Source organism: Pocillopora damicornis, chromosome 9, assembly GCF_964200805.1.
Source record: "Pocillopora damicornis chromosome 9, jaPocDami1.2, whole genome shotgun sequence".
NCBI classification, from domain to species: domain Eukaryota; kingdom Metazoa; phylum Cnidaria; class Anthozoa; order Scleractinia; family Pocilloporidae; genus Pocillopora; species Pocillopora damicornis.
In genome coordinates this window covers 16185942-16198330 of record NC_142678.1, presented here as the reverse complement: position 1 = coordinate 16198330, position 12389 = coordinate 16185942, and the positions used below count along the sequence as shown (strand labels likewise).

Genomic DNA, 12389 nt, shown 5'->3' with positions numbered 1-12389 from the left:
CAAAGAGGGCGGCTGAATAGAGAGAGCGCTTAATAAGTTTTCATTTCAGCGAAATGTAATTTAAGGCTGGGTAACCTTTTCAAAGAAAAAAAAACTGCTACGAAGACGTAGAGTCCACAAAAATGTCTTTCGTTTGTTAAAACAGTGGTTGGTAGTCAAGCGCACCGTAGTCTTATTCAACACTTTACACACAGATGTATCGGCATGTTCTTAAATATCGATTATCATTATTCTCGTCAACGATATGCAGATCGTTGCATTCCTCTTGATCCATTAGGCAGTGAAAGTGAAGACGGAGGGAGGGCGCTTTTTCAAGGGGGGCACTTGTTTGACATCATGGCCTAGTGGGTGGGTGCTTATTCGGGGGAGGGCATTTATTGGAGCGTTGGCACTTATCCTAGGATATAATCGGTATTAACCATCTCATATCCAACACGTGTTCATGGAGGAAACTTTTTCCTGATTCTCTTCACATTCAATTATCACACTGTTGATGCAGCCAACACAGCGCCTCCACGCGGCCAAATATCTATGCCAATGAGGACGTCTCTGGTTTCGTTGCGGCGGTTTAAAAGGTATCCTGACCTTGATATTTTTAAAGAGGTAAGGTGACATTCTGTCCTTCCTTCCTGATTTTGATTTTTCACTTCGACCATAACTTAATCTGCCTGTTAACAGCAAATACTTTAGAGCACAGTCAAAGGGGGAGTTGCCTTTTTGGGCCTTCAGGCGACACTTTTCAGTATTTAAACCTAAACATGAAGATGGAACAGTAAACGACTAAAAGTATTAACGCTTGCATTATGATGATCGACAGGCTCGTCAAATTGGAGGAGAAGACGATAACGAACATGAATCAAGTGAGTTTTGTATCTTTCCTCGAAAATTAATTGTGTGGTTATCTTTTTGTCAAGAAATACTTACTCACAAATTTCTGAATATTTCAACATCGTTTGCCGTTCTAGTTTATGTAAGGCTTTCACCCGGGGATACTTTTTCTTTTTCGCTGGCAGTGTTCTTAAAAAAATAATAAAAGAATTTGAATAAGAAAATGAAACAAGCAACCTACAACTGTACAACTATGGTAGTACGATGGTAGTCTAAAATAAAATTGCACAGTATTAAAAAGCAACAAAGCAAAACACCTTGCAACATTACAGAAATTGTTATTTCAAGGAATAACTGTAAAATCGCGAGGTAGATCCTTATTTGAGGTGATCCCATGACACCCGCCGACTTACTCTCCATTCTAACTAGAAATGACAATTCCTACCCTTGAGCCAAATAATCTTACACTTAGAATAGGTCTGTAGATAGTAAATGCCCTATTTTGTCTCCACTACACAACAAATAACACAGTAGTGTACACCAAATAAGTTTATTTAGGGAAGCCTGCCGAGAACCAACCCGAGGCATACATAGACTGACAAAGAATTGGGCAAGACGCACGAGGCTAGGTGATATAATACCACCAAAAAGAACACGAAAACGCCTTCAGAGCCCAAGAAAACGCGATACTTCGAGTCATTGTTCAAAATTATCGTCTACGTATGTGTCTTTGGCTTGTACCGATTTCCAACAACCATGTCGTTGGAAAACTCTGTCGTTTACTCCATTATTTGCTATCGTAATGGCTCCTCCAGATCTCAGAGAATGCAAACCCAACTTGGACGGTTCAACTCCGAGACTTTGCAGGTCCCAGCGAAAAGCCCCTCTAATAGTAGAGTAACTAATGGGCTTATCAGGGGAAACAAGCTTGCAAGAGCCCTTCCCTTTGGAAATAGGCTTGAAATAAAATCTTTGGAATCAGGGGGTATCTTAAACATAACTAAACACCTCTTAAGCAACTCAACGGGGCATACAGAACTAGACAATTGTAAGTTAACGACTTCGTCGCCTTTACGGAGCTGGTCATTCTTGCTTTTCAAAACCTTAATAATCATGAAGCCTTCTTTAAAGGAAATATCACTTCTAATTCTAGACACATCGTCAAACCTAAAGAAACCGGCAAAAGATAAAACATACATGGTAACATTACGCAACTTTACAAGGTTATCAAAGTCTGATTTGTTAATAATGTCGTGGATTAAAAGGGCCGAAATAGGTTCTTTACGACTAAGGACACTGGTACCAAGAGCTCTTTTGGACGTCGTCCTCACGACTTCAGCAATTGGGTCATCAGTTGGGGAGGGGATTCCTGCCAAGTCACAGGCCAATTTTAAGCCATAGAAAGCAGAATCGACCGCGTTAGGGGAGTGGGTTTCCACTAGAAGACGCTAGGGGAGTGGGTTTCCTCTAGAAGATGTTGTAAATACAAAGCCACATGAAAAGGGCTAGCGGGAAAGGCTTTCCCGTCTAACTTATCGCTTGCAAACTGATTCCATCCGCGGAAAGCTTGGTTGTATACCATAACAGTCCCATTTGCTTTGGAAGAGAGTACAGTCGTCTTCAGTCGATCTTTCAGTCCCTCAAGCAAGTTGTCAAGCGGTCCGTCCCGGAATGCCCTAAATCCCGAATGAAAAATATCTAAACGAGAGATAAAATAAGGCAAAGTGAGGAGTACAATCCAACAAGAAATAACTAAAGAAATAGATAAATAGAATAACCGGGAATAATCAAACTCCAACAGAGAATACATAGACAACTGGAATCTGCAAAGTGGACCACAAATGGGTTCCATTAATTTCAAAAAAATGCTGAATAAATTCTTGACACAAAAACGGGTCATAACGCAATACGCAATATTGACGAGCAATTCTATGATTTAAGTCACTTCAAGCCTGAGTAAGTGCCAAACAACCCATAAACTAAGTACAAATGACTTAGAGCAATAACGCTGGGATTGACTGAAACAAAATCACGTTTGCACCCGGAAGAGAAAACTTCCGCGGTGAATACAAAAGCCCGCCGGGCTAATTACAACGATCACAGTCTTTACTGAACTTCGTACAGAAGCCTACGTAAGCACAGGGAGATCTGGGGCGGCGAAATCAATTCGAAGGGCTATAGCATCAAAGTCCAGGGGTCTGGAACCGAAAGCGAGTTTCGGGCTTTCCCTCTGATAAAGAGACCTGAGAACTTGGGTAAAAACACCCAGTCAATTACGAAACTGTTCCATTGCATACGGTCTCTACAAAATAAAGTCCAGAAGCAAGAGGACTTCGACAAGGGGAGGATAACCGTTCCTCTCGCCTTACACAATTCCATGTGCTTTACCCCTCTAATTAATAGGCACACTGGAGGACAAATCCAATCATTATCGTGCCCCCAAACTGGGGAGAAGGCATCTACTACTACACAGCCAGTCTGAAAAAATCTCAGTGTTAAATCTTGGTACCTTAGCGTTATAGGAACAAGCAAATCTGTCAACGGTGTGGGGCCCCCAAAATAGGTTAATTCTTTGAAAGATAGCTTCGTTAATGGTATAGTCATCATAATCGGTTAAATTGCTTATTGCGTCAGCCTTAGCGTTAAGCTCCCAAGGGATCTACTTAACCTCCAGTGATATGTGAAACTCAAGACATATTTGGATAACAAGGAGGGCCAACTGGTGCATGTCAGCTTCCCTACTACCGTTTGGAAGAATAGATTCGACGTTCTGGTTATCGGAATACCAAATAACCTTAACACCAGAAAAATGACTCGCGAAAGCTTCCAAGGCGAGGCAAACAGCTTTGAGTTCTCTCCATGTAGAACTTTAGGCACGTACTACAGCAGACCAGTTCTGATAAGATACTAAATTTGAGTCTTTTACGAAAGCACCACAAGCCGAATTGGGGGCATCTGAAAAGGTGACCCTGACCGGAAGGGACTGGACCGACCAACAAACCTTGCTATTGAAGAATACCAAGTTGTTCTTTCAGAAACTGATTTCTGAAAGAGAGTCGTCTGAGAGAAAAACTTCGCTTTCCGAAGAGCGCGCCAAATTCACAACCAAGAAAAGAAATGTAGTCATAATACGGGCGACGGAACCCACATAGGGAGAGAGGGAAATTATTTGACCCGTTACAATGGCGACTCCTTTCACGTGCACTTTCCGGGGAGGTTGACAAGACAGCAGCTCAACAAGGCCAGCGTTTAACTTTTCAATACGTTCATCGGTTGCTTGTATAGTCCCATCAATAGTGTCGAGAATCACACCCAACCAGGTGATAACTTGGAGAGGCTCCCAAAGGGACTTTTCCTCATTAGGAACAAATCCAGACTTGAGCAAATCTGAATGGACGACTAAACTGTTAACTTTAGCAGAAACAAAATCTGTTCCCCCTCCTAAACCGTCGTCGAGGAAAATAGCTACAGGGATGCCCTGGCTCCTCCACGATTTCTTTAATGGCTTCAAAATCGATGTGAAAACATACGGGGCTGAAAAAAACCCGAAAGGAAGTACAGAGGCTCTATGAGCTCTGAAAATTTTCAGAACTGAAAATATCTTGAAACCCCGCTCCCAAAATCCCAAGCAAAAGCGAGAAATTTTCTGTGGTTTGGGAAAATTTCAATGTGGTGATAACCAGACTGAAGGTCAAATTTAAACAAGTAATAATTACGATCAAACAACTGCGTAACGACACCCAGATCTTCACATTTGAACTTCTGCTCGTATATTAACTGGTTGACATGTCGAAGATTCAAAACGAGCCTTTGCTTTCCCGAACTACGGGTAGAAACTGAAAGCGGGTTAATGATATCGGGCTTACAAGCAAGTTATGCAATTAGGTCCAAACGAAGTAAATCGCTGACAGCTTGCGAAACAAAATCACTATTCTCACGAGCAGAATTATTGTTTCTCTTAGCAAACGGTGTTGGAATTTGGAGGAAGGGAATTTTGTAACCCTGCATAATAACATTTAGGACAAATTGCGAAACTTCCAAAGTACGTCAAAAATCCAGAAATTTTCTAAGCCCTCCACGTACAGAAGAAAAGGTCAAATCAACTGCAAGACAGCCTGAATCCGAAGGAATCTAACAGGAAAGAATCAGCAATGGCACTTCCTAATTCTGATTGCAAAGGCAAACTACTAGCTTCAATATTAACAAAGGAAAGAACTACACCTGAGTTGTAGCGGTCCTCTAGTCACTTTGTTTTTCTTAAGAGACCCGTTGAATTTGAGGCGCTTGGTCTCCTTCATCTGACTTTCCGCCGATTCTTCGTTCGACCATTTGATCTGAGAAACGGTCTGCTCCAAGAGGCCACTGAATTTGTCATCAGCCAGAGGTGAACGGTTGGTTCTGAAGCCTAGATGGACGCCACGTGCTATACTTTCCCTTATACCACTGCATCATTACCCATGATGCTCGGGCCTAAGGCCCAGGCCTTGTGGTATCTCTTGCCGACAAAATATTTATTTCTGCCTTATTCGCAGACTCATTCGTCAGAAACACCATTTTTTTGTTCTATTTGTTGTTTATTTGTTGTCTTATTGTTTTACTATTTTGTTGCAGTTCCTGTGGAAATCACTGCTCGAGGCCCTAAGGCCCTCGAAGCTTACCATCGAGCCATCGAAGAAGGAAAAACTAGTGTGAAAAGAGTGCCAATCATGTTCATTGGGCAAGGTCAGTCGGGAAAAACAAGTTTAAAGAGATCACTGAAAGGAGAGGAATTCAATTCAAAAGAAAGCAGTACTATTGGTATCGAAACAGATCCTTCCTATTGTAAAGTATCAACGGAAGTTTGGAAAATGGGAGAGGCAACCCACGAAAGAGATTCGAGCATGGAGCCAATCTCTTTTGAAAAACACACAGCTCAATATATTGTTAACAGCCTCGAGAAAAACGAACGAAGAAAAGAACTCAAGCCTAGCCCATCTCGTTACGACAATGTATCTGAGGAGAATGGAGGTCCATCTTCCCTAAATCATAATGGTGCGTCATCCGGTGCACCAAAGGTTAAAGCCGTGCCAGAAGAAATAGCATCATTGGTTACCAAGCTGCTTCAAGTTGTGCGCGTTGACGAAGACAAAGATGAAATCTTTTCAACTTTGTGGGATTTTGGCGGGCAGTCAGTTTATTATTCTACCCACCCACTTTTCCTAACAAGAGGTGCAATTTACCTTTTGGTTTATAATCTTAACCGAAATCCAGAGGAGAAGTCTATATCCCGAGTGAAGCGAGGATTATTCAAGTCTATTAAAGACGTTCTTTGTGAGAAGAGTAATATGGATTATCTCGACTTTTGGATGTCCTCGGTTTCTAGTTTGATTCCAAACAGTGAGAAGCCTCGCGAAACCCCTTCAACTTCCATGCAACCAGAACTGCTGCAGCCCCCAGTTATTCTGGTCTTTACCCATGCTGACAAGCCGTACAAAGGTGCAGATCCTGAAGAGCTTGCAAGTGAGATTTTTGGCAATTTGCAGGAAAAAAGTTATGGTAAACAAATTGTGGACTTCTTTGTCGTAGACAACACTAAATCTGGGAGTAAGGTAGAATGTGAAGGGGTTATTCGCTTGAGGAAAGAGGTGCTTGACATTGCCAAGAAGCTGCCTCAGCTGAAAGAGGTCATTCCAATCAAATGGCTGAGATTTGAAAAGGCTCTACGAGAGATGGTTAAGGACGGAACCAAATGGATTCACGTCGAAAACGCGAAAAGAATTGCACTTGAGGTATGCGGAATTTCCATCGAAGAGCAGTTTCTAACTATGTTGAACCTCTTACACGACCAGAGAGTTTTGATTCATTTTGACGACACCCCGGAGTTAGACAAAATCGTTATTTTGGATCCACAGTGGTTGGTAGACGTCTTCAAGAAGGTGATTACCATTCCGCCCTTCAAGAAGAGTAAAAGAGAACATAGAGAACAGTGGAAAAAGCTTGAGGAAAAGGGAATCTTGGAAAAAAAACTCCTAAACGACTTATGGGATCCCCTTTTTGACACCCGAGAAAATTTTGACGTTAACAGTCTTATCAACATGATGGAGAAATTTGGCTTGTTATGCCCTTGGCCGTCGTCTGACCAGTGTGGGTCACCTAGTGAGTATCTTGTACCTTCCATGTTGATGTCCCCCCCGAAGAATGTCACCAATTTGTTTTCATCTGCGGGTATTCCATCTCTTTTTGTGAAGTTTAAATCCGGTCAATTACCAATTGGACTGTTTCCTCGTCTAGTCCTGATGGTCATGCAATGGTGCACAAAGGAAGGTCTCAACCAAGAACACCCTCAAGTACATCACAATTTCGTCAGGTTCTACACACACCCGGCTAAAGGCATCTCTCTGATCCTTCTCTGCCGTTCCTCTTTCATTGAAGTTGTTGTTCACCATGGGAAGTGCAAGGCAGAGGCTTCCAAGAATGAAAGGCTGAATCTACCATCTGCATTCAGTCAAGATACTCCTCAAGTAGAGTTTGCTCGTACTGTGTGCCGTCAACTGGGACTGATTCTCGAATGCATGCGGAGAGAGTTTCATTGGTTGAAGAACATGGTTTACGAAATGTCAGTTTGCTGTCCAATTTGTTGCACAAGAGCGATGGTGAAAAATTGTAACACCCATCATGCAAGTGGCTGCAAGGAGGAAGAATGTCTGCACTTCTGGTCAGAAGCAGAGTTGCATGATTGTAAAAAGCCTGTTGTATGCACCAGGGGTGTAGATGCTGAAGATTACAGGGTTCCGCCTGATGGCTTCGCGGCATGGTTTCCATTTTTACTTAAAGCAGTAAGTTACGGTTTTTGTCAGTGTTCAATAAGAGTTACTTATTTTCATACCAATGTTTGTAATCCATCATTAATTGTTGCTTGAGCACAATTGGTCTAAACGCATCACGTGACCGAATATCTCCTTGCTAAAACTGAGGGATACCCGAGGATATACCCAATTTTAAAATCATTGCGAAGAGTCTTTGTTAAAATTTAATTAAGGATGAGAGAGGGTTTTTGGTTGTTGCAGAAGAAATGGATGTTTTTTTGTAACACATCCACATCCACATAACAAAGAACGCTGAAAAGTTAATATATATCTCATGCAGTAAACGGTGAGCTGTTCATTAACAGGTTTTTCCCGTGCGTAGCAAAAATATTTGAAGGATTATAAACACAATAGCGTCCATTTGTCCAAGGGGCAAATACCCGTCCACGTTTTCGGGAAAAATGGAGGCTATTGTTTATTCACTGTATCGAATATACCAGGAAAGTGATTTCAATGCCATACTTTAAGGCAGATGTCTATATAGAAAATATCTTCTTTATACTAGTAGTAATCGGAGATTAGGGAAGTGCGTTCGGCATTTCAAAGGGGAAATAGGAAGGTAGTAAAGGGTACCGCTAAACTTAAAAAACGAACCCGCGTGCATCATCAACGATAAAATGCAAGAAAAAACTACAACAACAAATAAAACAGAGACGAGTTATTGACATAATAATTATGACATTAACAGGGAGTCACTGGCGAGGGCCACCCGGAATCAGCTTTACCTTGTACGGAAGGTTAGTATCTGCATGTAGACTATGTAGTTACTGAGGGGTTCTCCAAACGATGCAGTAGCCATAAATTTGTGCCACACGAAAGAGAGAGTGGGTTTTTCTTATGGTCCTTTGGTTCATCTTTGAAAAGCTTTGTCATAATTATGGATATTTCGTCTGTGTCGTTTCATCAGGTAAATTATATCATGAACATCAAAGTCATGTCGGGTTTGAACTGTATTTTTTTCCGTGTTAAAACGCAACACAGGAGCATGGTTTCCATTTTGTAAGGGTAAAATGAAAGAAGAAAAATTGAAACTTGACATGTATGTAGCGTAATAACAACTACACAGTTTTGGGTTTTAGTCCCGTTGAAGCCTGTTTTTGTTGGACTTTATTTTCGCACCCACTAATGTTGCGCATCATAATATGAATGAAATGATTATTCTTGTATTGATGAATATCTTTGTCAAACCCGTGTTGTTTATATTTCAAACCAAGCGTGTAAGATGAACTGAACCGTGAAAATATTTGAAAGTATTGAGCTGAGGCCTTTACTTCCTCGATATTTTAGGGGAAGGTGAACAAGCCCTTGTCCTCTCCGATGGGTTGGTTCAGGCCCTTCAGTTGAGGACATGCGATGCAGACCATGTCGTCGCTCGATTTCACGAAAGTTTATCATTGGACCTAGCATCTTTGGAACGGCCAGATCCAGAGACTAAGCGCCAAATTCGCTGCATTTGTTTAAAAGCCAAATCTACCGATAGACTTGATGTTGTAAAACGGTTACGAGAGATTGCACCTGCTGGTACAACAGGTATGATGGTTTAAATTGGAGAGAGTAATTCTATCGAATCACATTGTCGGGAAACCCGACGACACATTACGAGTCATTCGCCGGTACGTGATTTGAAAACAGCCAAGTGGTTGGCATTCCTTTAAGTGATCAATATTTTTTCCACTTTAACTTAATGTTTCTTCTGCTCTACTTGTGTATCGCTTTGGTGAATTATCCGTTACATTTAAATAAAAGCGAGATTGATTTAATTTTATCTCTTTACTACTTAGGTCCATTGTTACCTGAAGCTTGTGACGTGGCAAATATTCCCATTAGACAAAGAGAGAATCTGACGATTCATTTGTGCGGTAAGTACTAAACAGAAGTTGCGTGACATAAGTAAGTAAGTAAGTAACTTTATTTAACCACATATCGCATATGAGCGAATAGCTCGTTTAAATGCAAATGTGCCATAAAAATTGACATAATTTACATGTATAGTTTATTTACATGTATAGTTTATCTACATGTATAGTTTATCTACATGTATAGTTTATATTTACATGTATACATGTATACATGACACTTGTGCATTCATAGTTAGGTTAAAATTGAAAAAGGAGACGCTAGGATTAGAGTGAAAGGTTTAAGGGGAGAGTGTGCTAAGTCTGTCACTTGGTGAATGTTGACGACGATAAACAATAAAACAAAGATTTGACGATTTAGAGGAGAGTGTACCCCACAAGTTCGGTACAGTACACTAATGTGGTGACTTTTAGCATTAATAATTTCAAAGAGATATTTATTACGATCGAATATTACAATCAAGTGTCGTAAACCATAGAAATCACTTTGGACGATTTGGGCAAAGAAGCAATAGTGTAAGAGACTTCAGTAAAAAAAAAAAAACAAATCACGCAAAATTCCTAAAGCGTGGCGTGGCGTGGAAAGTTCACAAATGATTACATGTAAGTCGCAAATGGATTTGATTTTGCATTTTATTTAGTAGTGCGAGTTTTCTTGTCTAATCACGGACCAATTTAAAGCCAAACGGAACCTTTTCCGTATGGTTTTGTAACCAGTCAGTAGCAACAACAACAACAATACTGATTCATTTAAGTTTAACCATAAAAACTAAATGGCATTACCTGCAATCACAACATTGATAATAACAATGATTATAACGAATCTTGCAAGGCGACATTTGTTCACTGCATGCAAGGTATGTCGCCTGAGAAGTATGAAATAGTTTGGAATTATTCTAATTCTGTAAATTGTTACCTGGTATTTCAGGTGGAAAGGAATGGCAGTTACTGGCAGAGCGACTGGGTTTGAGTCCGGCAGAAATCCGTTTCCTTGACAATCGAGTACTAAACCCTTGCGATGCCGCGTTGGCCCATGCTCGTAAACAAGGCTTTATTCGCAGTGTGGGAGAATTGTACGACAAGCTTGTAGAATGCGACTTCCCTATGTGGGCTGATTTGCTGTAAAGAAGAAAGGGTAATAGTTGTTGTCCGAATCATTGTTTTTCTTTGTCGTGAAACGACCTCTTTGAATATTGAACTTGACAGTTAATTCTAGTTTTGACCCTTTAACCCCTGGAGTGACTAGCATCTAATTTCTCCTTGAAAAATCACCCCTAAATCATTCATTAATGTCATGAGAATTAAGGAAATGATCGCCAACTGAAGGAACTCTTGATTGTTAGACAAATTCTCCTTATCAGCACCTAAGTAAAGGTACAGAGAATAATATGGAGAATATGAATTCTGATGTTAGGGTGTAAAGGGTTAAGTGATATACAAATCAGTGTTAAAAACAGGATAGGCTCAAACCTAAGGATAGAAGAAATACCGTGATACATTAAGAAAAAAGGAGAGTCCCACTGCGCTCGTAAAGGAAACGGAAGGTTACCCTACACCTATTTTCAATACAATTTTGACATTAGCCTATGGACAGACGTTATTGGAAAGTGCAATAGTTTCCTGCAGCACCTTTTAAAGGAGTGTGAAACACAATTAATTTTCTTTTGGCTCATGAAAGTTTAAAGTACAGTAAAGTAAAACCTCATTTTAAAAAAAACCTCGCCACCTTAAACTCAAGTGAACAATAAACAACGATGAGCTGTTGATCATTGTAACGGTAAATGAAATGAAAATCTATTTCTTGGAAAATTGCTTTGAGTTTGAGTTACCCGGATTACAGTCAGGACTGGATGATATTGTGTTAAGGACAATTTATCATCTATATTTCTTTCATTAATCAGCAATTAAGTAAGATTCGAGATTGTGACGTTTGAGGTTTAGATTACCTTTTAGAAAAATGACCGGTCGAACTGATTTTGACATTTTGTATCGCATTTATTGTTCTTTGAACAACCGAAATTAGGCAGGTATTTCAATACACAACAACGACATTCGGTGAAATAATCAGTTTAAGAACTAGTGTTCAAATGACTTGGTTTCGACATGGTAGTATTATGGAACAGCTTGCCACAATATATCTGATGAGGGTCATTAAATTTTAATTCAGCGTCTGTGGAGTAACAAAAAGTTAACGACTTTTGATAGAAGTTAGCTTTATATCTATTTTGGGTAATATTCAAAACTGTAGAGCTGTTAATACTTTTATGACGTTAAAAAGATATAAATGGCTGCCAAACCATATTTTGAGTGATGTTTTGCACCTTTAACTAGAGTTAGGCCTTGAAATAGTATAATTTGGTTTCATCACCTAAGGGCTAAACTTCAGCTTTACAATCTGTCTACAGTGGCCAAATCACATGACCCCTCCCCCTCCATCAAGAATTTAGAATGTTCCGGAATGTTGTGACGTATCCATCGACTTCCGCCACAGTGATCAAGTAGTACATCTCACGAGGAATAGCCTATGTGTAGCCGTACCCTCCCCCCCCCCCCCCCCGCCAAAGTGAAACGGAGGCGAGGCATACCAACTGGCGATGGAAAATCTTTATTATATCAAGCAGCGCCAGTGATCGATCGCCTCACAGAAGATGAGGTGCATTATCTTAATGTACTTAGGCCTAGAGGATTGTCCGTCTTCAACTTTCGGTCTCTGCGCGAACGGTGCTGCGAAACTAAATAAATTAAAGCTAGTTGTTTCTTGCAGCGATTCTTCCGACTGAAAAAAGAGTCGCTCTTCCTTCACGCTTGCAGCGTAACTATCTCTTAAAGAAATATTTAAAATCCTTGAGATTTTGCGGCA

General features: G+C 40.5%; 1 protein-coding gene across 1 annotated transcript; it reads left to right on the top strand.

The window, feature by feature from the left end:
- The first annotated feature begins 454 nt into the window (after positions 1 to 454).
- LOC113682803 (uncharacterized) lies at positions 455 to 11830 on the top strand. Its single transcript, XM_089182371.1, has 7 exons — positions 455 to 603; positions 818 to 860; positions 5440 to 7643; positions 8362 to 8410; positions 8961 to 9203; positions 9455 to 9532; positions 10458 to 11830. The coding sequence occupies exons 1-7, from the start codon at positions 532 to 534 to the stop codon at positions 10652 to 10654; spliced, it is 2886 nt and encodes a 961-aa protein (XP_089038497.1). The 5' UTR covers positions 455 to 531; the 3' UTR covers positions 10655 to 11830.
- The last annotated feature ends 559 nt before the right edge of the window (positions 11831 to 12389 follow it).